The 27,553-nt window shown below is 47.4% G+C and overlaps 1 protein-coding gene across 4 annotated transcripts in view; it reads left to right on the forward strand.

Annotated features, from left to right (window-relative positions):
• MOV10L1 (Mov10 like RISC complex RNA helicase 1) overlaps nucleotides 1–27,553 on the forward strand; it is a 546,310-nt gene that overhangs the window by 336,023 nt on the left and 182,734 nt on the right. For all 4 annotated transcript variants that reach the window (XM_029617025.1, XM_029617022.1, XM_029617023.1 and 1 more), the window contains one exon: nucleotides 19,928–20,074. In XM_029617025.1, coding sequence (XP_029472885.1) covers nucleotides 19,928–20,074 — 147 coding nt within the window. The remainder of the gene's footprint in view (nucleotides 1–19,927; nucleotides 20,075–27,553) is intronic.

Here is a 27,553-nt window from a genome sequence, read left to right on the forward strand (position 1 = left end):
ACCACCACCTTCCACCATGCCTTACCTAAAGCACCAATGGTGCTGGGGCCACTGTCACACAGTTCTTTCCGCTCCACTGGAGTTACTGTGATGTTAACGCGCAGCTTGTATCTATTCCAAGTGCTTCGGACGCTGGCAGGAGGCATTTTTTCTGTTTGTGCAGTCCTCAACCATACTAGGGTTCTGCCATCCTTCATCATGGTCTCAGCCTCCGCAACAGTCCACACTGCATAGTTCTGAGGAGCACTGGCGGGGGAGGTGTCATTACACAATCTGTGCTTTGTCGTGGGACGGCAACTAGCCACTGACTCTGGCACGTGGTTCTTGGTCCTCGCTCCATTTTGGTCCATGGGGTGTAAATCTGGTGGTCTAGATCCCTCCCCTTCATGAGGCCGTTTAGGTGACTATGGGCTCAGGTCTGTGGGGGCTTGGTTCCTCAGCTGCTCTTTTCTTTTTGGTCACTTTCCTCTCCTTTATTAATTTGGCTAAGCTGAGCTGGACAACTCTGTTTAAGCCTTAGGAGAGGGTGGTTTCTTGATGTTTTGATTAAAGTTTAAAAAAAAAAAAGGTGGTGCGCAACAGGGGAAGGTAAGGCTCTGAAGGACGGCTTTCCTCCCTACGTGCGATTGGTCAGCTGCAAGAGACAGGCTCTTTGCTCTTCTCTGGTGTTTGGGTTCGGCGGGGGTTGTTGTCCCGCTGGCGTGGTTATGGTTCATGGCTTGGTGTACTGCAGTGCCAGCGTGCTTAAGCTGCCTCGGGCTTTGTTCTGCATGTGTTTGGAGGGGTGAAGGGTCTTCAAAGTCCCTGGTAGCTGCAAAACGTAGGGGAAACAGTGACAGCATGGCCACAATTGAGAATCCAGTGGGTGACAGGTCGATGTGTGTTGGGCCTTCGGGCTCCATTGATGCGGGAACTGCAGCCATTTTAGGTCCTCAGGCCGTTTTCCTGTGCTATCAGATGGCAAGGGGGAATTTCCCCCAAGACTTTCCCCAGTCCACCCTGGTCCCGTGGAGGGACAGGGAGGCGCAGAGGAAGTAGCTGGTTTGGATCTGCCTGCTTTTTGGGGGGGGGGGGCGTTAGAGCTCAGCTTCTGGTTTTCTTAATTTCTCCTCGCTCTTTTCCCCCTGAATTTATTCTGCTACTCCATAATGCTTATCTGGTGCAGCAGACAGGGCTGGGATCCCCAGCTCCGACTTGGAAGCTGGACCTAGTCAGTCCCGGGGTAACCAGCCTCCTGTGGTGCAGCGTTTGTTGGGCTGTGTTTGGGTGGATGACGTTTCTGATGACTCAGTTGGGTCCCCGGAGGCCCCCCAGGGATTCAGGGGTGGCGTTGTCGGGAGATCAGGGTACTGCTCCGGGTGCTGTGGACTCGGCCCCAGGGGATGATATGGAGGCTATTCTGATCTTGAAGGGGGACGAATCCAAGATGTTCTGTTTGTTCCGGAGGGAGGAATTAGGTCCTCTGATCCTCAGGTTCTTGAGGAACTGAAGATAAAGGTCCCTAAGGAAGTCTGACATGGATGGGGTGGATCCATTCCTGGATGGGCTTAGGGGGCCCCCTGACTGCATTCCCTTATCATAATCCCTGAAAAAGATGGTGGATCAGGAATGGAGTACTCCCGATTCCGGCTTGAGAGTGGGAAGGGGGGGGGGTGTCGAGCTTTATCCCTTTTTTCTCTTCCTAAAGTGGACACGGCGGCTTCAGCGGTCACAAAGAAGACTACTATCCCTGATGCTGGCTCCACGGTTTTGACAGATATTCAGGATCAGAAGCTGGAGATCCACCTCAAAAGGATCTTTGAGATGTCAGCCCTGAGTCTGCGGGCCGCCATTTGCTCCAGCTTCATGCAAAGAGCATGCCTGCGATGGGTTCAATAGCTTCAGGATGGGCAGGCGAAGTCTGGTGATGAGATTAAAGCTGAATGCTTGGAAGCGTCGGTCACATACATAGCGGATGCTTTGTATGATTTGGTGAGGACTTAGTCTCGATTATTCTGGCTGCGTAACTCTCAGTTGGGTTTGTTGCATTTCAAAGGTCGTCTTTTATTTGGGGAAGACCTGGAACAATTGATGAAGCAACTTGATGAGAATAAGGTGCACAAGTTGCCAGAGGACAAGCCTAAGAGCAAGCAGTCTTTTCAGTTTCGTTAGCGTTTTCGGGACGGCAGAAGGTCTCGTCATGCGAAATGAGCCCCAGTGTCACAGAAGCAGTTTTCTTCTCGAGGTCAGGCCTGGGTCAGTCCTTTCATGGTGGGTGAAGGCCTTTCAGAGCTTCCACAGGAGGTGGGGCTATGGGGGCAAAATCCTCACAATGAGGCGAGGCCGGTCCACACTGTCGTTCCCTTTATTAGGGGGTCGTCTAGCTCGATTTTTACGGAAGTGGGCCAAGGTCACTCAACATCTGTGGGTTCTCAGTGTTATAAGAGACAATTACACATTAGAATTAGCGCTTCCTGTTCGCGACCTATTTCTAGTCTCCCCCTGCAGGTCAACAGAAAAGCGTTGGGTGATTCGGGAGACTTTAGACAGGTTGCAGAGATTAGGGGCTGTGGGTCCGGTCCTTCTGGACAAACGGGAAAAAGGTTGATATTCCATTTACTTTGAAGTTTCAAAGAAAGAGGGCACCTTTCGCCCCATTCTGGACTTGAAACAAGTAGATGCAGCGTTAAAGGTTCCTTTAACACTGAGACCTTGTGGTTGGTAATTGCGGTGGTGCGTAATCAAGAGTTCCTGGCTTCTTTGGACTTGGAGACGTTCCTCAGTCAACTCCCGGGACGGGGTTTTGACTGGATTGAGGGAAGCATAAGCCATTTCCCTGTTCCTGAGACATTGGATCCCTCGGTCGGGGGCAGGCTACAGTTCTTCTCAAACCGGTGGCCCAGTATAATCTCGGAACAGTGGGTTCTGTCCATCGTTCATCAAGGGTACCAGTTAAACCTATTTGGGTGTCTTGCCAAATTTCCCTCCATGCCCTTTCTGGGGGCCAGTAGCACATCAGGAAGTACTGCTTGTAGAGCTCTCCGCCCTCTTAATAGTCAGGGCGGTTGAGCCTGTTCCACCAAGGCAGAGAGGGGGGATTATACTTCAGGTATTTCCTGATTCCAAAGAGAACAGGAGGACTCCGTCCCATCCTAGACCTAAGGGCCTCGAACAAATTTCTAAAAAAAAAAAAAAAAAAAGTTCAAGATGGTTTCCCTGGGCACCTTGACTCCCCCTTCTACAAAGCGGGGACTGTCTATGCTCCCTCAATCTAAAGGACGCATACACCTATGTCGAGATCTTCCCAGTCCACAGTTAAAAGTACATTTGTGTTTAACCATTTGTGTATGTTTTACTCGCAGACAGGTTAGGCCATTTTAAAGCCATGATTTCCATTGGCAAACTGCTTTGAATGTTACCTTTCCTGTACATAATTGTGATAGGGTGCTGCTTTGGGTATTTTGTTTTTTGCACCCTTTTCTTTTTGTGCTATTGATATATCTAAAAGTATATTCTATGAGAGTAGTAGCCACATTGAATACAGAAATGACTAAAGCATCTATAGAACAGATATACAAGGCAAAAATTTGGCGATTGTATGCATGTTTTTTGATGAACATAGAGGTAAATAGGATTCTTCAAATGAATCCTTTTGGAATATGAGTAGTTCAAGCCACAAGATTTCCCATCCAGTATGATAATGCTTTGGTATATCCCTGAGGTCCAGATTTCTGGTAGGGGAACCTAGGTAAAGTAGGAGTTTGGTTTTAGGTTTGCCAGTTCCGGTTCAGTTCTATTAGTCAGGATCAGCCCACCTTGGAGGTGATTAGGATGAGGCTTGCTTTTTTTTTCAGGGGATGGAGGGGGGGTCAATCCAGTTTTTATGATTTATGAAATCTTGTCTGTTTTTAATTATATAGTGGAGTAGCCTAGTGGTTAGAGCAGTAGGCTGTGAGCGAGAGAAGCCAGGGTTTAAAACCTGTTCACACTCCTTGTGATTTTGGACAAGTTACTTCACCTTCCATTGCCTCAGGTACAAACTTACCCCTAGATTCATCAAAATGCGTTAATGTATTGATAACACCTGCAATAAGAAAAAGGGGAGCTTTTAGGGAAATTTTAGAATTACCGCACCACGCAATAACATATCGGTAGTATCGCGTGGTGTGGTAAACTTATCGCACCATGCAATAATCCCTATTTTTCGCTGAGAGAGAGACTATCTACAAGGTCCTCATAGTAGTGAAGTATTTATATCTCTATAGAGGGCCAACTAATAGGGTGAGGGGTTGGTGGTGGTTTATGGTTTAGAAACCAGTTTCTCATGTAGAGTGAGATGTACAAACAGCATAGTACACCTTGGTGAAGATTTGATGTCATTTGGAGTGAGGAAAGTCTCACAAAGATGCCATTTCTACTATGTTCTCTCACCCTAGCTTGATGGACTGTGTAAAAGGGTACCGTCAAGCTAAGGTGAGATAACATAGTACAAAATTTCATCTTTGTGAGACTTTCCTCACTCCAAATGACGTCAAATCTTCACCAAGGTGTACTGTGCTGTTTGTACGTCTGACTCTACATGAAAACTGGTCCCTAAACCCTAAACCAGTGGTTCTCAACCTTTCTAATGCCGTGACCCCGAAATACAGTTCCTCATGTTGCGGTGACCCCTCGCCCCGCCCTCGCCCTGCGAGGGCAGGGTGAGGGTGGGGCTTTGGTCATATGGGGGCGGGGTTATGGATGGGGTTGGATTTTAGTGCATACTTATTTATTATGACATTTATAAACAGAACCACCATTCCTCATAAAACAATAAAATTAAGAAACATAAAGCATCAGTTATAATAGTAAAACCATACTAATAAAAGAATATTTTAAAATTACTGATAAATAGAATTTCTATTAATTAAAATCATATACATTTTTATAATTTCCCAAACACCAATAATATTTCAAAACAGCACATATATCAAATAACACCCAATAATTAAAACTAATAAGGATTTTAAAAAGCCCCTGCTGTCCATACATGGGAGCTCTTGATTTCCAGTCACCCTGATATTGTCGAGGATTAGGAGATTATCCTCTCTCTCTCACACATACTCACATGTCCATTCTCTCTCACATATACACTGTCACATACTTACACATTTATGCTCTTATACCCACCATAACCTCTCACTCTCACAGACACTGATACACTCTCAGGGTGTAAGACACTCTCTTCCCCCCCCCCCCCCCCCCACTCACACACACACACTCTTACTCCCCTGGATTTTCTCATACACACTCATGCTCTCACTCTTACTGGCTCCCTCATGACCTCAGAGCCTCTCAGATAAAACTCTATGCAGCAGAAATAATGCTGAATGTTGAGAATTGTGTTATGCAGACTAATCTGGAAAATGCACTAATTTCTACATGAGTCATAATGAATCAGTCCTCAGCTGCAGGCATCAATTGATTATCCTGGCTCCCTTTATGTTTGCCAAATACAGTTCATGTGTAACAGCAATCCTAATTCTCCACCAGATCAAGCTGATTTCACATCCCACTTCATACTTTGTCACCTCCAGCTGAGTCAAACAATTAATCTAATTACTGCCACTGCTGCCACGTGGCTATTGGGGAGGCACTGATTGCTGCTATTGGCACTGAAGCCCATTCTGCTGCCTCCTCTGCGCAGGCCCCGTGGGTTTCCACTTCCTCCATGTTGATCTCGTACATTGTGAGATCCGCCATAGAGAAAGTGCTACTCTTGCACATTCCCAAAGATTACATGTGCCAATCAGTAAAAAGTAATTTTTTTTTTTTTTACATCTGCTTCCCTTTCTAATTTTTTGCCATTTCCTTTTATATTGCCTTTTTTTCTATTTCTTTTCTCTCCACCTGTCTTCTTCCCTCAAACACACAGTCAGGTTCTCATTCTCACATGCATTTCTCTCACACACACACAGGATCTCACTGTCACATGCTCTTTCTGTCATGCAATCATTCATACACACAGTCTCTCACTGGCACAGGCTGTCTGAGTCTCACACACAGGCTCTCTCACACCCCCACATGCTGCCTTGCTCAAGCACAGGCTCTCACTGTCACATGCTGTCTTTCACACACACAGAGGCTCTCACATGCTGTCTCTGCAAACACACACAGTCTCTCAATTCACTCTCACACACAATCTCTCAACTCATCTCATACTCGCACACACCTCTCTCTCACCTCTGGGCCTCTTCTTTACGGGTTGCCACAGGATGGGCTCTGCAGTGGCCCTAGTCTTCCCGGCCCCGCTGCTCCTCTTCTGCACGCGGCTGAAGCGCCTCTTCTACCCACGTGGCTGACGCGCCTCCTCCTTCCTCCCCGTGCGGCTCCGGCAACATTTGTCTTCCGGGGCAGGGCGGGCAGGAAGGAAGTAGGAGGAGCACCTGCAGTGGCTGATACACCTCCTTCCTGCCTGCGCGGCTCCAGCAACATACGTCACTGCGACGCGCTAGCTTTTTGGGCCAATTCTCTTCCCTTTGGGGTTGGAGGAGGCAGGTCGCCAGATTCGCCCCGCCTCCCCGCAGCAGCCGCGGACCGGCAAAAAACCCCAACGGCCCGGTACTGGTCCACGGACCGGTGGTTGGAGACCTGCTTTAGGCGACCCCTGCGTTTTGGTCATTCGACCCCCGCCGGGGTCGCGACCCACAGGTTGAGAACCGCTGCCCTAAACCAACACCTCACCTTGACCTATTAGATGGCCCTCCCTATAGAGAAACTGAATGTAATCTGCTTTGAAGAGTCAAAAAAAAAAAAGGTAAAATGTAAATAATGAAATATCAGTATTTATCAGTTCTAATGCTTTCAAGTTTTCTCAAATAAAAAGGGAGCAAGAGCAGCAGAGCCATGTCACCTGATGAAAAGGCAGGGGGCAGAGCATTATGATGGAATCTCTAGTAGCGCAGCCTGCAACATCAGAAGCTAAATCCTGAATTACAGATTAATGAGAACTGATAAAACAGTAAAGGGATGTCCTGTCATTTTTAAATGACCAGGAAATCTTAATGACTTTTGTGTCATTTCTCATCCAAAATGTGGGTTTCCTTTCTTTATTGTAGCACATACTAAAATGCAGAAACAGATTGCTACAAAAAATAAACGATAAACACAAGTTTTTTCCCCATGCTCAACTCTAGTAATAGAGGTAAAAGTTCTTTTCCATGTACGTACCCGGATCAGTCCAGACTGTGGGTTATGTCCCCCTTCCAGCAGATGGCGTTAGAGAAAACTTCGAAGGGTGCTCCCATATAAGCTAGTGCACCCTCTGTCATCCTTCAGTATTATTCTGACTCCAGCAAGTTTTTTCCCCATGCTCAACTCTAGTAATAGAGGTAAAGGTTCCTTTCATTGAACCTAAAATACAAGGAAATAGTTATTTGTATAACACATGCGTTAACTTTTTACTGGTTATGTTGCATCTATTTGTGTGTGCTGATTAATTCAGAATAATGTAGTTCTATTCTTTTGGGAGAAGTTTGTCTAAATTGAGATCCAAAAGATCAGAGCTAAGAAAGGTACAGTGCAGAATGTGGTTTTCTTTGGCCCTCCAGTATTGAATGCTAGCCATTATTTTGGAGATGCACAAAATGAATGTGGGATACATGTTTTTATGTAGGAAGGAATTACTTTGCAGACTGGTTGCCCTAGCCCTGCCCCCCCCCCAACCACTTTCTGACAACCAGGAACTGAATTTGTTGAACCCTGAACCCAGATTATTTGCTACTATTGTAGTCTACACTTTGTGGAAGTCTTGCAAAAATGTAACTGCTGGCTGTTAAAGCACTAAATCAGTGGTCTTAAGCAGGGGGGTGTGAGCCCTTGGGGGTACGTGCAAGCCTGCCAGGGGTGGTACGCATCCTGTCCACGCTTGCTGCACAAAAAAGGGGAGTCTGAACTGCAAGAGCCAGCCACCTGCCATTGTGCAGAAAAAGTCAGCCTCATTGCTCTTGGTGAACTTTAGTTAGCATGCCTCTGTAAAATACACCATAAATTTGTGGCATTTTTTATATGGGGAGGTGGATAAATGTCCATTTGTAATATTCATCCTCCTATCTCTCGAAAATGAACAATGTATATTTGGGCTGTCTGCCACTCCCCTCCCCAGTGCTGCAGCATCTTCCATTTCGCCCCCAAGCTTCAAATTGTCATCAGTTTGTCAGGAAGAGACACTAAAGCATCTCTATAAATAGGCCCTCCACAACACGGGCTCAGCTACACCATCCTCACTTCTGCTAGACTGTTTGAATTCACCAATGTCAATATGTAACATGTATGCTCATTTATTTAGCACTTAAATGCCAATTGGAAAAAACAGGCCCAAATATTCTGAAATGTAAATATAGCATTTTTTGTGAATTTTGATTTTTAGTTACCCAGGATGTTCACAAGACATCTCAAATTATGCACCAGTCATGGAAGGTTGAGAACCACTGCACTAAGGCATTAGGAAATACATATAAATGCAGATGTGACTTCCATTAATTATGTACCTTTGCATTCTGTGATTATTTAATCACACACGCAATTAGCTGAATTATCAGAAGCCTGTGCCAGTATTGATTTCTTGAAGCCTTCATGCTCTGTTTTTAATACATTACTCATAAAATATCAGTAGGAAAATATTTAATATGATTGCCACCATCCTTGAAAATCATTTATTTAAAACCAAATGTGTTTAAATAAATAAATTTGGGGTAATAGACTGAAATATCACTTGTAAGTCCAGCTGTGTACTGTTATGTTTTAGAATCTTAGGTTTGGTGACTGTCACCTGCTCTGTATTAATCTAATATATCACAGGTTGAGCTAACATGCATGTAACTTAATTACTTTCATGTGCACAGAGCTTTTGCCATAGAGTATAAGGTGTGCATTTGCCTGGAGTGGAATTCAGTCACTCACCTCTCACAAATGTACATATCAGTCAACCATGTGAAGATTTAAAACTGTGTCATGGATGTGCCCATGAGCACATTTCTGAAAGTGTAACCCCATACTTATTTATTTTTATTTATTTATTTAGATTTTTTATATACCGGCATTCGAGACAGCAGTCACATCATGCTGGTTCACATAAAACAGGGGTGCAAAGTAAACATAACAATAAAAAAAGTGCTGAAAAGGCAGTTACATATAACAAGGTGATAAGAACTTGGCTTAGAGGAAGAGAAAGGACAGGTTATTAATTTACACAAGTAAACGATAGGAGATAAGGTCGACCATAGTGTAGATGGAGATTAGGGGTGGCTTGTAAGTATTAGATCAATTGACGTCTGGGAAGGCTTGTATGAATATCCAGGTCTTTAGTCTTTTTTTGAAGGTTGAGATGCATGGTTCTATTCTAAGATTTGAGGGTATGGAGTTCCATAACGGTGGGATGGCTGTAGAGAAAGCTCGGTCTCTTAGTGTGCTGTGTCTGGTAGATTTGGGCGGTGGAACCTGTAGCGAACCCTTGTATGCATCTCTTGTTGGTCTTGACGAATTGTGTAGTCGGAGAGGGATCTGTAGGTCAATGGGAGCCAGTTGGTGGATGTTTTTGTATGTGGTGAGAATGGCCTTGTATATTATTCTAAAGTGTATCGGTAGCCAATGGAGGTTCTTTAGAATAGGGGTTATGTGGTCCCTTCTCCTGGTATTTGTCAGAATTCGTGCAGCTGCATTTTGCACCATCTGAAGCGGTTTGGTGTATGAAGCGGGAAGGCCAAGTAGGATGGTGTTACAATAGTCTAATTTTGAAAAAATGATTGCTTGCAGAATGGTTCTGAAATCTTGGGCATAGAAAAGAGGTCTAATTCTTTTCAGAACTTGTAATTGATAGAATTGTCTTTGAGCCTTTAGCACTGGTGTACAACCCCACCCACCCACCCCAAGCCTTACTACCAGCTATAGGCTAGGCTGTTTGTTATATAAATTCTTTGCTGCCATTGTCAGTATAATTTTCCTATTTATTTAGTTTCATGTTATATGTTCTACCAGCAGAGCCTCAGAACAATTTACAACCTCACTCCAGTAAAAACTGGAACTCATAATCAATTTGATAAAAACATTAAAAAAAAATAGAACTCCTACCTATATTCTTCTCCAACATTATTTATTTTTATTTATCCCAGGACAAGCAGGATGTTAGTCCTCACATATGGGTGACGTCACTGACGAAGCCCTATCGCAGGAAAACTTCTGTCAAAGTTTCTAGAAACTTTTGACTAGCAGCCTGAGGCTACTGAGCATGCCCAGCATGCCATGATATTCTCTGCCACAGGGGTCTCACGCCAGTCTTCATTTTTCCGCGCTGCCATTAGCATCGTGGTCATTGGAGCCCTGTGAGACTTCTCACATTTTCTGACTGAAAAAGTCACTTTAAATTTCCCATTTTCTCCCACATCGGGTCTCACTTCTTATTTGTTACCGGCCGGTGACAAAAATAAGATTGAATTCTCATTTTTTTGGAAAACTTTTTCTCAGAGATTCTCATCAGCGTCCGTCGATGCCAACATGGCCTCCGGTTTCAAGAAATGTCCCTCTTGTAACCGGACCATGTCAGTGACAGATCCGCATCTCGAGTGTGTGATCTGCCTCAGAGAAAAGCATGACATATCATCATGCTCTCAGTGTCAGGAAATGACCCCAAAGGGTCGAAAACTTTGACGAGAAAAAATGGCCAGTATTTTTCAATTACAACTGATTTCAAAGCCATCTACGTCGACAAAGTCCTCCCGGGTAGGAGGAACTAAAAAACTCCTGATAAAGAAGAGACACATTGAGGGTTCCGGAGACGCTACTTCACCGACCCCGTCCATGTCATCGACAAGGTCAGTGATAGAGCCCAGAATAAAACATAAGCATCGACATCATCTATCTTCGGACCCTCCATCGATTCCGTCCTCGACAGAACCGTCCGCAAAGCACCAAAAGTCCTCCGATGCTGTGCCGACCTCGGTAGCTACTACACCATCATCGACATCGGCATCGTTACCAGCATCCACCGCTCCAGACAACAGCCCTCATACAGAAGATAGTGATGGACGCTTTGCAGAAACAACTTCCAGCGGTCACGCCGATGCCGACGCCATTGTCTATGCCGGCACTTACGCAGATGCCGATGTCATCGTCGATGCCGACGGGAGCACCGATGTCAGCACCATCGCCGATACCAGTGGTTGCCTCAACACACGTTATCGAGCCTGTACCTCCTAGGGCATCGATGGATCCATCTGGTTCGATGTCACTAAAGCCCTCGATGCCTACATCTGTGGTGCCTCCATCTTTATCGATGCCAGCTCCTATAGGAAACATTCCATCGATGCCAAGTTTTTCAATGTCATCGATGCCGCCCTTGTCGATTCCTATTTCACAGTTTTCCTTTCAGGCATTGACGATTCCATTGACATCACAGACTATGTCCATTTATACCACGGTGCCCACCATACCGCCACCTAAAACTTCAAAGACATCGAAGTTTAAGTCATCTGTTAAACAAAAATCATCGATGACTCAACAACTTAAGCTTCCAACTTCAGAGGAAAGGGCATTACATGATATCTTAACCAAAAGATATCAAGATTTACTATCCTCCTTGCCATCTGGTCCAGAAGAACAGCAAGTTGAGGATCTTTCACAGGAAGAACCCATCCCAGGACCCACTGGCATCGTTCCTCCTCCCAAGTTTATGCCTCCTCACCAGATGCCTCAGTATGACACTTGGTCTGACACTGACTCAGATCCCTCCTCAGAGGACTTCATGTCAGACCCATCTCCACCTCCTGCTGCAAAACAATCACCTCCAGAGGATTTTTCCTTTCCACTTTTTGTCCAAGAAATGGCTGATTCTATTCATTTCCAGATACATACGGAGCAAGATGTAAGACAACAGACTCTGGAGGTACTCCAATTCGTGGACCCTCCAAAGCATACTATGGCTATTCCAGTTCACGAGATCCTTCTCCAACTGCAACAACGACTTTGGGAACACCCATGTTCCATTCCTGCAGTCAATAAAAGGATAGAATCAACTTATCTTGTACAACCCACCTCTGAGTATCAAAAAACTCAGCTACCCCATCACTCTGTGGTAGTAGAGTCGGCACAGAAGAAATCCAGAAGAACAAGAACCCATTCCTCCTGGAAAGGATAATAGATTTCTGGACCAACTTGGGCCGCAAAGTCTTCCAAGGGTCAATGCTGAATTCTAAGATATCAGCATATCATTTATACATGACCCAATACCAGAGGAACCTCTGGAAACAGATGGAGGAGTTTGTGCCATCATTACCCACACAGCATCAGGAGGCTGCACAATCAATCATTAATAAAGGCTTAGATGCGGGGAAGCATGAAGTTAGAGCGGCCTACGATAGCTATGACACAGCTTCACGAGTTGCTGCATCTGGTATCGCTGCAAGACGCTGGGCCTGGCTTAAGGCCTCTGATTTACGCCCAGAAGTGCAGGACAAACTTGTTGACTTACCCTGCCTTGGTGATAATTTTATTTGGATCAAAAGTGCAGGATGCAGTTTCCCAGTTACGAGATCACACGGAAACGTTACGTCAACTATCCTCACTACCCCATGACTTTGCTACGCATGCCACCAGACGACCTCCACGTAGAGAGGCCAGACGTCCTTTCTACAGGCAACGCAAATATTATCCCCCCGCATCTAGGCCAAGACAGCCTAGGTCTCAGCAGAGACCTCAGCAAAGACAACAGAGCAGCAAGAGCACCACCAGCTCCACAAACTGGCCCTGCTACCGGTTTTTGAAAATGTACCCAGAGAACAAAGTCTCTCTCTCAATCCTTACTCAGAAATTCCAGTAGGAGGCAGAGTGTCCAAATTTTATGTCAATTGGACAACAATAACATCGGACCAGTGGGTTCTCTCCATAATACACCGAGGATACCAACTCAATTTCGTTTCAATCCCTGCAGATGTTCCACCAAAAAACTTTCACCTCAGCGAAGATCATATTCTTCAACTTCAAATAGAATTATCCACCCTTCTGAGAACCAGAGCCATAGAGCGAGTGCCCCAGACTCAGAAAGGCAGAGGTTTCTATTCCCGGTATTTCCTCATTCCAAAGAAAACCGGAGGCCTTCGTCCTATCTTAGATCTCAGAAATCTCAACAAATTTCTCAAGAGGGAAAAGTTCAGAATGGTATCCCTAGGAACCATGCTTCCACTTCTTAAAGCAGGGGATTGGCTTTGTTCTCTGGATCTCTAAGATGCTTATGCTCACATTCCAATATTCCCTCCTCATCGCAAGTATCTACGCTTCATGGTGGGTCATCAACATTTCCAATACAGAGTTCTGCCATTCGGCCTGGCCTCTGCTCCAAGAGTGTTCACCAAATGTCTAGCAGTAATATCAGCACACTTGCACAAACAAGGTGTCCATGTTTTCCCATATCTCGACAACTGGCTCATCAGAAGTCAGTCTCAAGAAGGAGTTCTAACTTCTTTAAATCTCACCATTACACTCCTTCACAACATGGGATTTCTCATCAATTATCAAAAGTCCCATCTTATTCACTCTCATTGCCTTCAATTCATAGGAGGAGAATTGAACACCATCCTCGCAAAAGCCTTTCTCCTCGACGATCGGGCAGAAACACTTTCTCTGTTGGCAAACCTGATTCACTCAAAGGAAACACCCACAGCTCATCAACTTCTAACGTTATTGGGCCACATGGCTTCCACAGTGCAAGTTACTCCTATGGCAAGGCTTGCCATGCGGATAACTCAGTGGACTTTAAGATCACAATGGATCCAAGCCATTCAACCACTGCATGTTCCAGTTCAAGTCACACACCAGTTACGCTCATCCCTGCTTTGGTGGGTGAACAAGGACAATTTGCGCAAGGGCCTACCCTTTCAGCAACCAGTCCCACAGATAACGTTAACAACAGATGCATCCACCTTAGGTTGGGGAGCTCACATAGACAATCTCCAAACCCAAGGTACTTGGACAAAACTCGAAGCAACATTTCAAATCAACTTCCTAGAGCTTCGAACTATACGTTATGTGCTGCATGCCTTCAAGGACTGCCTTTCACACAAGACTGTTCTCATCCAAACGGCAACACAGTAGCCATGTGGTACATCAACAAACAGGGAGGTACGGGCTCGTATCTCCTTTGTCAAGAAGCTGCACAGATTTGGGGCTGGGCCCTGAACCACTCCATGTTTCTTCGGGCCACTTATCTGGCAGGAATTCACAATGTACTAGCGGATCGACTCAGTCGTCAGTTCCAACTGCACGAATGGTCCCTGGATCCCTCAGTACTGACCAGGATATTTCAACGTTGGGGTCAACCGACAATAGATCTCTTTGCATCACATCTCAATCACAAAGTAGACAATTTCTGTTCTCTATACAAACAGAAGAACCAGCCAGCCAAGGACGCATTTGCTCACCTTTGGAACTCAGGCCTACTATACGCGTATCCTCCGATACCGCTCATAACAAAGACTCTAGTGAAGCTACAGCAGGACAAGGGGACCATGATACTCATAGCCCCCTATTGGCCTCGACAAGTATGGTTTCCCACACTTCTAGACCTATCAGTCAGGGATCCCATTCGTCTGGGAATAGCTCCCACTCTCATAACTCAGGATCAGGGTCGGTTGCGCCATCCCAACCTTCAATCCCTATCCCTGACAGCATGGATGTTGAAAGCTTGATTCTACAACCACTCAATCTTTAAGCCAATGTATCTCAAGTGCTTCTAGCTTCACGCAAACCTTCCACATGAAAGAATTACTCTACCAAATGGAGGAGATTAACTTTGTGGTGCAGGCAAAAGAACATAGATCCTTTCACGTGCCCCACCACTTCTCTTCTAGACTACTTATACCATCTTTCAGACTCTGGTCTCCAGACTTCATCTGTAAGAGTACATTTAAGTGCAATCTCTGCTTACCATAACAAAATAGGGGATGCACCAATCTCCACGCAACTTCTCGTCACTAGGTTCATGAGAGGCTTAATTCACCTTAAACCACCAATTCGGCCACCAGTCACAGCATGGGACCTGAATCTGGTCTTAACAAGACTCATGCGTTCTCCTTTCGAACCCATAGACTCTTGTGATCTTAAATTCCTCACATGGAAGACAATCTTCCTCATAGCCATTACATCAGCTAGGAGGGTCAGTGAACTACAAGCACTTGTCACATACGAACCCTACACAAAATTCCTATATGACAGAGTGGTTCTGCGTACACATCCAAAATTCCTCCCCAAAATAGTTACGGAATTCCACTTGAACCAATCCATAGTTTTACCCACATTTTTTCCAAGACCGCATTCTCACCAAGGAGAAAGGGCCTTACATACCTTAGACCAGCGTTTCTCAACCGGTGCGTCGCGACACACTAGTGTGTCGCCAAGCACCGGCAGGTGTGTCGCGTGGCTCCCGGTCCCTCCCGCTGCTCGTTCTTCCCTGCTGCCGTTGCCGCCGGCCTAGCAGCACGTTCAAGCCCAGCGGGAACGGCAGCGGTGCAAAAAAAAAAAAAAAAAGCTGTGGCATCCGCGGCTGCCCTTTTCTTCTTCCCGCGCCTGCATTCCCCCCCCCCCCCCCCCCCCCCGGACCCGGAACAGGAAGTGGTGCGCGGGAAGAAGAAAGGCCGTGCCGCAAGAGAACCCACGCCTCGCGCGCCATCACGGCACACATGGGGAAGCGCTGCTGCGGCCGTATGGCCAACCGGTCTTCCTGTTGGGGGGGGGAGCGGAAGCGCCGCGTGCAGCTTCCGCTTCCTCCCCCCAATGCAGGAAGATCAGCTGCCTCTCCTGCTGCCACCCGTTCTCCTGCTATCTTCAGGCGTCAGGCCGTATGGTCCGTCGATCTTCCTGCTTGGGGTGGGGGAGCGGAAGCGCCGCGCACAGCTTCCGCTTTCTCCCCCAAAGCAGGAAGATCAGCTGCCTCTCCTGCTGCCACCGGCCTCCTGCTATCTTCGGGCGTCGGGCCGTATGGTCCGCCGATCTTCCTGCTTGGGGGGGGGGAGGGAGGAAGCGGACGTTGTGCGCTGCGCTTCCGCTACCCCCCCCCCCCCCGACAGGAAGTTCAGACGCCCGAAGATAGCAGGAGTCCGGTGGCAGCAGGAGAGGCAGCTAATCTTCCTGCTCTGGGGGAGAAAGCGAAAGGAAAGGAGAGAGCAGCATGAGCCTCCCGCGATCGATGGAATTCTTCCTTCTTGGCCTGCGGGGGCTGGAGGAGCAGCTACCGTTTGTGCTGGGGGGGGGGGGGGGAGAGGAAGTGAGTGACAGAAAGAGAGAGAAGCAGCCAGCCAGCCTGTGTGTAAGTGAGAGAATGTGTGTGATTGAGAGCCTGTGTGTAAGTGAGAGAATGTATTTGATCGAGAGTATGTGTGTGATTGAGAGAAACTGGTCAGAGAGCTGATGTATGTGTATATGTGAGAGACAATGAAAGTGACTGCTCAAGGAGATGACTGATGTGTATGTGAGAGTGTGAGACAGTCAGGGATGTGTGTGTGTGAGAGAGAGAGAGAGAGAGAAAAAGCATGGAAGTGAGAAATCTGGGTATGTGAGAAAGCATGGGAGTAAGAAGCCTGGTGTTGTGGGGGTGTATGTGAAAGAAAGCATGGGAGTGAGAAGCCTGATTATGTGAGAGAGAGCATGGGAGTGGGAAGCCTGTGTGTGTGCATGTATATGAGAGAGACTGGTTGGTAAGGTGACGGTGTGACTGGTGTGTATGTGAATGTGAGAGAGAGAATGTGATTCAGGGAATGAGAAGCCTGTGCACGTGGAGAGCGAGCATGGAAATGAGAGAGAGACTGGGTGTGTGTGTGTGTGTGTGTAACAGAGAAAGTGATTATGGGAATGAGAAGCCTGTGCATGTGAAGAGAGTGAGCATGGGAGTGAGAACCTGGGTGTGTGTGAGACACAGCATGGGAGGGAGAAGCCTGTGTATGTAAGACAGAACATGGAAGTGGGAAGCCTGTGTGTGTGTATGCATGAGAGAGATCAGGTGACGGGTGTGTGTGAGAGAGAGAGAGAAAGTGATTATGGGAATGAGAAGCCTGTGCAGGTGAAGTGGGCATGGGAGTGAGAAACCTGTGTGTGTGTGAGACACAGCATGGGAGTGAGAAGCCTGTATATCTGAAAGAGAACATGAGAGTGGGAAGCCTATGTGTGTGTGTATATGCATGAGAGAGATCAGGTGACTGGTGTGTGTTTGCGTGTATGTGAGAGAGAGAAAGAAAGTGATTATGGGAATAAGAAGCCTGTACATGTGAAGAGTGAGCATGGGAGTGAGAAAGCTGGGAGTGTGTGAGATACAGCATGGGAGTGAGAAGCCTGTATATCTGAAAGAGAACATGGGAGTGGGAAGCCTGTGTGTGTATGCATGAGAGAGATCAGGTGACTGGTGTGTGTGTATGTGGGAGAGAAAGAAAGTGATTATGGGAATGAGAAGCCTGTGCATGTGGAGAGAACAAGCATGGGAGTGAGAGACTGGTGAGTGTATGTGAGAAAGAGAAAGTGATTATGAGAGTGAGAAGCCCATATATGTAAGTGGAACACGGGAGTGGGAAGCCTGTGTGTGTGTGTATGGCATGAGAGAAACTGTTCAGGAAGGTGACTGGTGTGTTTGTCAAAGACTGGGAGATGATTGGTGTGTGAGAGACAGAAACTGGTCATGGGGGCATGACTGGTATGGTGTGTGTGTGTGTGTGTGTGTGTGAGAGACATGGGCCCTAAGGAAGAGGACCATGAGTATAGAGCTTAGCCACTACTGCTGCTTCTGGTGTGTGCTACAGCCTGCATGGAAGAGGAGTAGGAAAGCTGCTGGAGGGGGTAAGTAAAGGTGGCTTTTTAAGTTTATTTTTCTTGATTGACTGCTATTTTAATTATTTAATATTATGTGATGTGTCTGCTTTTTTTGAAATATTTTATTGGTGTTTGGAGAATTTTTAATAGTTTTTATGAGTTTTTAATTGTTGGATGTTATTCTGTTCATAGTTGTGAAACATTTATTCTGCTTATTAGTATAGTTTTACAATTATTTCTGTGTGGGGATCTATAGCTGCTTGCTAGTTCTGTTTTCCTAATAAGAGGTGTATTGGTTTTAGGGCCTGATTTAATATTTGTAGTGTTGCCTTTTCATAGATGGGGTTGCTCCTGTTTGAGTGTATTCCATAATACAGGTGTAACTGTGTGTGGATTAGTTTATGTGCATTACTACAGATCCTGGGAGTATGTTAGGTCGGTTCTGTGTCTGTTACAGAGATATTTTACTAGCATGTAAGTGTTTTATCAGTCTTATTTGTTGCGTTTTCTCAAGAGGACATGCATTGGTGGTAAACTGCTGTCTTTTCATAAGTAGGGCTATTGAGCCTGAAAGTAGAAGGAGTTTGAGTTGCTGTTACTGAGATGACACCAGAACCAGAATATCTTTTTTGTAGAGTGAGTTGAACGGGGAATGTCATAATTCTGCTTTACATCCATTATTGTGGATCAGGGGGGTTCCCGTGGATGCAAACTGTACATTTATATCTAGCCCTGTGACGATCATGGGTCAGTGTGTCACGCATGTGAGAACCATCTGTCAGGTGTGTCCCGACAGAAAAAAGGTTGAGAACCACTGCCTTAGACTGTAAGCGTGCACTATCCTTTTATTTGAACCGTACTGCAGTCCACAGAAAATCAAATCAACTTTTTGTTTCTTATGACCCAAACAAACCGGGTAAAGCAGTGGGTAAACATACTCTATCCAATTGGCTAGCAGATTACATACAGTTTTGCTATGAAAAAGCAGGTCTTCCTCTCCAGGGGTGAGTAAAGGCACATTCAGTAAGAGCAATGTCAACTTCAATAGCACACTATCATTCAGTGCCCATCCTTGACATATGTAAAGCAGCAACATGGAGTTCTCTTCACACCTTTGCAGCTCATTACTGTTTGGACAAAGAAGGACGACAAGATTCAGCCTATGGACAATCTGTCTTAAAGAACTTGTTTCCAGTTTAAACCCAACTCCTTCTACAACCAACCTGCTGTGTTCTTCGGCTGACTCATTTCAACAGCAATACTCCACTGTTGCCTCAATACAAAATGATTCAGCCTCTAGCTTGCTAATCACCCATATGTAAGGACTAGCATCCTGCTTGTCCTGGGATAAAGCAAAATTGCTTACCTTGTAATAGGTGTTATCCCAGGACAGCAGGATGTAGTCCTCACAAAACCCACCCGCCACCCTGCGGAGTTGGGTTTCAGATTTTTTATCATTTAATTTTTGCTCAAGCTTATTGCTACTTACGCGACTGGAGTGAGACCCCTGTGGCAGAGAATATCATGGCATGCAGGGCATGCTCAGTAGTCTCAGGTTGCCAGTCAAAAGTTTCTAGAAACTTTGACAGAAGCTTTCCCGCGATAGGGCTCCGTAAGTGACATCACCCATATTTGAGGACTACATCCTGCTGTCCTGGGATAACACCTATTACAAGGTAAGCAATTTTGCTATACCGACATTCGAACTAGTATATCATATCGGTTTACAAAAAAATAAACTGTTTACAATTTAATTTTATTTAATTCGAAAGATCCTCCCACCTCCTCCCAAAACAAGATAAAGCCAAGTAAATACTCTATTGCCTTGCAGATGTCATAAAAGATAAACTCTTTTAAAATAGCGGGGGGGGGGGGGGGGATTGTTTTTTTGTGTTTTGTTTTTTTTTCCCATTATTCAAATGATGTAGGTTTTCACTATAAGAAAGGTGTTTTCTTGAAATTAGGCCAAAATATAATGATGAAAATAGAGGTGCTTCATTATCTGACCCTTCACTGGTACGTGACATTTAGGTAACATTGAATAGTGTTTTGTAGGGGTTTTTGATGGAATGAAGTCCAAACGTAAGCATTTCCCAGATTTTCATATTTATACTCTTGCCCATTGCAGATCCATTATTCCCTATCGGACAGTCGGATAATGATCTGTGCACCATCGAACAGTGCCACAGACCTAGTTTGTTTACGCCTTCATGAGAGTCAGATGCTGGAGCCAGGAGCAATGGTGAGAGTTAATGCTTCCAGCAGAATTGAAGAGGTAATTGTTTGGAATTTTTGCAATTTCGCTACTGTGTTTCATCTCTTATACCACGTTTTACACTGTAAATTGGTACTCCTGACCCTAGAATCCTAGCTCATGGTTTCAGGGCTCTTTTCAGTAAAGCACTTTTTACAGTTATGGCTTAGAGAATAATCCTTATTGGTTAGGGCTCCTGCATGAACTTTTAATGCCCAGTCTAGTATGCATTTATGAGGGAGGATGGAAGAGTGATTTTAGACAAGAAGCTTTTTTCTTTACATAATAAGTAGTGATTTTGTTAAAAAGTGAGCAAACTTCACATGTAGAGAATAATTTTCTTGTCAGTTTACCTTAAAGTGGTGATTCCCAAATCCAAATCTCAGTACCCTCCCAAATAGGTTTTGGTTTTTAGTGCAGTGCTGCACTTTTACATTGATCCTCCTCTGCCTGTTTGCCTAAGGCAAGGGTGAGCAGCTCTGGTCTTTAGAGGGCTGCAGCTATGTCTGGGTTTCAGGGTAATTAAAATGTAAAACTTATTCCCTGTACGTACCTGGATCAGTCCAGACAGTGGGTTATATCCCCCGTCCAGCAGATGGAGTCAGAACAGAGTTTGAGAGCGTCAGCATATAGAGTAATGCACCCTCTACTGGAGCTCAGTATTCTTCTGACTCCAGCAGATGTGAGTGGGGGAATCCACTAGCTCCCCCAGATTGACAGGGTTTCTTCATTTTTGGTTATTTCTTTCTTTTTCTCCACAGTATTTCCCTGTCTTATGTTTCTCTTCATTTTGGATCCTTAAAATTAAAAAAAAAAAAAACTTTTCAATTTTTGAGGAGGCGTGTGTCTGTGGCTCTGCCTTCTCTATTCTGTACTCCTTTCCTCTTCCGTTGGGGTAAGTGGAAGTTTTTTTGAGTTTCTTTCGCCACAGGTTTGCTTCTTTTTGGTGGTGCCCCGTAGATGCCGGTGGTTCCGGCCGCTCCACGCGTCGTTTGTGGGTCCCGCGGTTCGCAAGCGCCGCCCGTGGGTGTGTGCTCAACTGAAACGGGGGTTTTCTCCCGCAGTTCCTGGACCCCTTCGGCGGGTTGTTAGGGCCATTCCAGGCCCCCCCGCGGCACTAGCTCGTTTTTGGCCCCCCCCCCCCCCCCCGAGGCTTTTTTCCCAGTGCTGACATGCCGCGGTCCTCGAGGTGTGAGGCCTGCGGCGAACCGGGGAATCAATTTCTGAGGGAGGGGCTTTGTGAGCGGTGCTTCCCCGACGGGGAAGGCACCCTGCAGTCCTCCGGTGCGATTTCAGACTTGCCTCCTCCTCAGCCCGGGCGGCGCGGGCCGGCCACGACGCCGCTTTTGGCGGGAACGGCGGCCATTCTAGGGGGACAGCATGAGACGGACTCGCTCCCAGATGCAGACAGGATTGGTTGCAATGGCTCTCAACAGGCTTTGCCCCCGGCGGGGGGTTTGCCCGACCGTGGCTCCCAGGACGGTCCCCCCCCAGGGATTCCAATCAGCTCCCCGTTTTTCTCACCTGATTTTATTCTGGCAATGCACATGGCTTATTTGCAGGGTATGGGAGCGCAGGTGCCGAATCCCCTGGGAGCCTCTCCCCCCAAGATTCCTAAACTTGCTGTTGGGCTCACCGCCTCGCCCGTTACGCCTGGATCCCTGCCAGGTCCCTCTCCCGTGCAACCCCAGCGTACCACGGGGGCGGCTTCGCCAGTGAGAGACGACTCCCCGGAACCCCCGGAGGCGCATCCGGATGGACATACGGAGGGGGACGACCCTCGATCCCTACGGATTTTTCAAAAAGAAGAGCTGGATGAACTCATCCACCATATTATTCAGGAGCTGGACCTCGACCCACCTCCAGATCCGCCGATCCCTGTGGCTCCTGCCGTCGCCACCTCTTCTCACAAAGGGGTTCCAGTACTTGCCGCCCTCCGTCCTAGGGCAAGGGCTTTCCCTATCCATGAGTCCTTCCTACAGCTTCTCACCAGGGAGTGGGACACTCCCGAGGCATCCTTGAAGGTCACACGCGCCATGGAAAAGCTATACCCGCTCCCTGAGGATTTTTTGGATCTTATCAAGGTGCCCAAGGTGGATTCAGCGGTGTCGGCAGTGACCAAGAGGACGACCATCCCGGTCACGGGTGGAACGGCCCTGCGGGATACGCAGGACCGTAAACTAGAAACCTTCCTCAAGAGGGTCTTCGAAGTCTCCGCCCTAGGTATGCGGGCCGTGAGGTGCAGTTCGCTCGCGCAAAGGGCCAGCTTACTCTGGGTACAGCAGCTTCTCACCTCTCAGGAGTTGCCCCCTGAAGAGGCCGCCCAGGTGGACCGTCTGGAATCTGCCATAGCATACGGGGCGGACGCCCTGTATGATCTCTTTCGCGTAATGGCGCGGTCCATGGTTTCGGTTGTAGCAGCCCGACGGCTCTTGTGGCTTCGCAACTGGGCGGCGGATGCTTCCTCCAAGTCGAGCCTTGGCTCCCTCCCCTTTCGGGGGAAGATTTTATTTGGAGAGGACCTGGATCAGATCATCAAGTCACTGGGGGAAAATTCGGTGCATCGGCTGCTGGAGGATAGACAGCGTTCCTTCAGGTCATTTTCTTCCGGTAGAACCAGGGCCAGGGCACAGCGACGTTATAGGTCTTACCGGCAGTCCGGTTCCCGGACACAGCCAACAAGATCCCAGCCTTGGTCTCGTTCCTTTCGTGGGCGGAGGCCCGCGAGAGAGGGTCCAGGGCAGGGAAATCCGCCCACAAAGTCCTCCCAATGATGCCAAAGGAGCCCACTTCTCACCTCCCCGGATCAGAGGCCGCCTCATGGACTTCTACGAGGAATGGGCAATTATCTCCACGGACCAGTGGGTGCTGGACACCATAAGAGACGATTACGCCTTGGAGTTTGTCCACCCCCCGAGGGACCGGTTCATCTTCTCCCCCTGCGGTTCGGATCTCAAGAGGATAGCGGTTCAACAAACACTAGACCGTCTGCAGGAAATAGGGGCCATCGTTCCCGTCCCCTTCGAGGTGGGCTTGGGCCACTATTCCATTTACTTCATCGTTCCCAAAAAGGACGGTTCCTTTCAGCCCATCCTGGACTTGAAGGAGGTAAACAAGGCCCTCAGGGTCAGCCGGTTCCGCATGGAGACTCTTCGATCAGTGATTGCTGCAGTGCACAAGGGAGAATTCCTCGCTTCACTGGATCTCTCGGAAGCATACTTGCACATTCCCATCCTGCCAGCTCACCAGCGGTATCTTCGCTTCAAGATTCTCGGTCAACACTTTCAGTTCAAGGCGCTTCCCTTCGGTTTGGCGACCGCACCTCGGACCTTCACAAAGATCATGGTAGTGGTGGCGGCGGCCCTCCGCAAGGAGGGTATCCTAGTACATCCGTACCTAGACGACTGGCTGATTCGAGCAAAGTCCTTCTCACATGGTCAGACCTCAGTGGCCAGAGTAGTACAATTCCTACGCTCTCTGGACTGGGTGGTGAACCTTCCAAAGAGTTCCCTTGTGCCCTCGCAACACCTGGATTTCTTAGGAGCGAGCTTCGATACCCGGCGGGGTATGGTGTTCCTGCACCAGGACAAGGCGCAAGCCCTGAGGGAGCACGTGTCTCGGTTTTCGGCTTTGAAAGAACCAACCGCCTGGAATTATCTGCAGCTCCTGGGAGTAATGGCCTCCACCATCGACATGGTACCTGGGGCGTTTGCACACCTGCGGCCACTGCAGGCGTCCCTGCTATCCCGTTGGAAACCAGTCTTCCAGGAGTATCAGGTGATCCTGCCGCTTCCACCATTAGCCAGGAAAAGCCTGGATTGGTGGCTTGTCCCCTCACATCTGGCTCGGGGAGTCTCGCTCGAGGTTTCCAATTGGGTGGTGGTGACCACCGATGCCAGCCTCGCGGGATGGGGCGCCGTCTGCGAAAGAAGCGCCACGCAGAGGACTTGGACGCCAGAGGAGGCAAAGTGGCTGATCAATCACCTGGAAACGAGAGCCGTGCGTTTCGCTCTCCAGCGTTTTCTTCCCCTGGTGCGACACAGAGAGGTGAGGATCCTCTCGGACAACGCCACCACTGTGGCCTACATCATTCGTCAAGGGGGGACAAGAAGCAAGCATGTCTCCCTCGAGTCAACTCCCCTGATGGAGTGGGCGGAGAGCAATCTCGCCCGGATAGCGGCCTCTCACATCGCCGGGGTGGACAACGTTCAGGCAGACTTCCTGAGTCGTCAACAGCTAGACCCCGGCGAGTGGGCTCTCTCCGACGAGGCAATGCATCTCATCGTCCGTCGTTGGGGGACTCCACGCCTCGATCTAATGGCGACCTTTCTCAACGCCAAGGCTCCACGCTTCTTCAGTCGCAGAAGAGAGCGCGGCGCGGAGGACGTGGATGCCCTCGCCCTTCCGTGGCCGTCGGATCAACTGCTCTATGTGTTTCCTCCTTGGCCTCTGGTCGGCAAGGTTCTCCGCAGGTTGGAACATCATCGAGGGACTGTAATTCTCGTCGCCCCGGAATGGCCCCGTCGGCCATGGTTCGCAGATCTACTTCAGATGACGGTGTACAGCCCACTTCGCCTGTCCCATCTTCCTCATCTTCTGCGTCAGGGGCCGGTATTTTTCGAGCAGGCAGAACTCTTCTGTCTTGCGGCCTGGCTTTTGAACGGCGCCGTCTCCGCCACAGAGGCTACCCGGAGACGGTGATCTCAACGATGCTTCGTTCCCGCAAGCCTTCGACCTCCGTCGCTTATGTTCGAGTTTGGAAGGTCTTCGAAGCCTGGTGCTCCGACCGTGGGGTCCAAACCATGGAGGCGACTGTCCCGCTGATCCTTCATTTCCTACAGGATGATCTGGATAAGGGTCTCGCCTATAATTCGCTCCGGGTTCAGGTGGCGGCCTTGAATGTCTTGGTACAGAAGGACTGCTCTCTACCCTTTCAGCCGGATATCGCATGTTTTCTGAAGGGTGCCAAACACCTACGGCCACCGGTCAGGGATCCTTTCCCTTCTTGGAGCCTCAACTTGGTGCTGCAAACGCTGTCGGGCCCTCCTTTTGAACCCCTGAGGGGGTCCTCCCTCAAGGACCTGACCCTCAAGACGGTTTTCCTGGTAGCCATCTCTTCTGCTCGCCGGATCTCAGAGCTCCAAGCCTTGTCCTGCCGGGACCCTTATCTGCGTTTCTCCGACTCCGGGGTTTCCCTTCGTACGGTGCCATCCTTCCTACCAAAGGTGGTCTCGGCCTTCCACGTCAATCAAACGGTGGAGCTTCCAGCGTTCGCTCCAGAGGAACCCCGGTCTCTCCGGCTCCTGGACGTCAAGCGTGTGCTGCTCCGTTACCTGGAGGTTACCAATGACTTCCGGGTATCCGATCATTTGTTTGTCCTCTGGTCAGGACCGAGGAGAGGTTCTCAGGCATCCAAGACGACTATTGCGCGCTGGATAAAGGACGCCATCTCATTGGCTTACATTGCGGCGGGGCGGGTGCCGCTTCGCAGCGTGTCGGCTCATTTCACGCGATCCCAAGCGGCGTCCTGGGCAGAATCTCGCTCCGTTTCCTCCCAGGAAATCTGCCGTGCGGCGACGTGGAAGTCGTTGCATACTTTTTCCAGACATTACAGACTACACCTGGTGCCTCAGTACACGGGTTCTTTTGGCGATCAAGTTCTCCGAGCAGGTCTCTCAGGACCCCACCCGGTTTAGGGAAGCTTGGGTACATCCCACTGTCTGGACTGATCCAGGTACGTACAGGGAAAAGAAAATTATTCCTTACCTGCTAATTTTCGTTCCTGTAGTACCATGGATCAGTCCAGACGCCCGCCACTAGGGGTTTCATTAGGTCCTGCTCAGATTCTTCCAGGTAACTTTCATTCTGTTTGTCTCTGATTATTGTTACTGTTCACAGCTCCTCACAAGTTGACTGTTGGTGGTCCCGTTGATCATTTGTTTACTTATATCTTTCTCTGTTCCTTTTTGGGGACGGATCTGGATCCAAAATGTTGTGTTTTGCTTTTGGGCTTTGCTATGCGTAATACTGAGCTCCAGTAGAGGGTGCACTACTCTATATGCTGACGCTCTCAAACTCTGTTCTGACTCCATCTGCTGGACGGGGGATATAACCCACTGTCTGGACTGATCCATGGTACTACAGGAACGAAAATTAGCAGGTAAGGAATAATTTTCTTATCTGGTTCTTCAGATATTTGCAATTGTATGTTATGAATATCTATTGTGGATGACTTAAAAGCTAGACATGTTTGAGGGGTCTCAAGGAAAAGATTTGAAAACCACTACTAAAGCACCATTCTCACATTAAGGAACTTCTTTTTTTCTGTGGTTATCTTTAAAAAAAAAAAAAAAAAAAACCCTGGCAGGGCAAATGAGCTTTGATTAAAATCATTCCCCCATGCGGTATATAGCGATTATCTACTGTAAACGGGAACTTGTACTACATAGCACTGGTGCATACCCTTCAGCAGGCATCGTCATCCTGGAAGCAAATTGTACACACAATCCTCCTGGGTTACATGTAGGCAGCTGCAGATTAGAATATGTGAAAATTCCTAGGATTGGAAGCCTCGGGACAAATGTTTCTGGGTTCTATGGAATCTCAGCACTAAACATCTGAATAAACCTGCAAAATGGAGTAATCGTTAGACATCCCCACCAAATGTACAGCATATGAGCCAGAAAATAGAGGAGTGCAGAAATCTGTAAGTTCTTCGGTTTTTCAAAAAGATTATGCTTATTCTATCATTCAAAGTAATACACATTTTTTTTTTATTTATTTTTGTACTTGTGACAATATGAACAAACAATGGCAACTACACAATTCCAATAGTCACATTTTCAAATTTCCAGGAATACAAAACATTCCCAGCATATGCCATTTTCCAGCCATACTCTTTGAAGCCGGAGAAACAGCAAAGGACGAAATACACATTTTTATATCAAAAGAACTCCTGATATTCAAAAGAATTTTAAAATAGTGTCCTCCAATACGGACACCATGTTTCACCAAGAAAGGCTGCGTCAGGAGGGACAGAGAAACAGTTGTTCATACACTGTTGTATTATCCCTAAAATTTCTCAGTACCTATCAGTACTATTGAGAAAACTTACAACAGTGTATGAACAGTTTCCCTGTCCCTCCCGATGCAGCCTTTCTTGGCAAAACATGGTGTCCGTGTCAGAGGACACTCTATTTTAAAATTCTTTTGAATCTCAGGAATTCTTTTGATATAAAAGTATATTACTTTGAATGACAGAATAAGCATAATCTTTTTGAAAAACCGAAGGACTTATAAATTTCTGCACTCCTCTATTTTCTATAATTTATATGGAGCATGGACTTAACTTCCTTGATACCATTTCAGCATCTACAGATCTTCCACCAGTAAGCAAAGGCTTTCAGATATATCTTGTTCAACCTAAATAATTAAGATTAAGAACTTCCTCTTAATTTTTTTTTTTCAGTGGCATTCCATTGTGCCGCAGTAAGGGTGTCC

The sequence above is a fragment of the Rhinatrema bivittatum genome, chromosome 9, assembly GCF_901001135.1.
Source record: "Rhinatrema bivittatum chromosome 9, aRhiBiv1.1, whole genome shotgun sequence".
NCBI lineage: Eukaryota > Metazoa > Chordata > Amphibia > Gymnophiona > Rhinatrematidae > Rhinatrema > Rhinatrema bivittatum.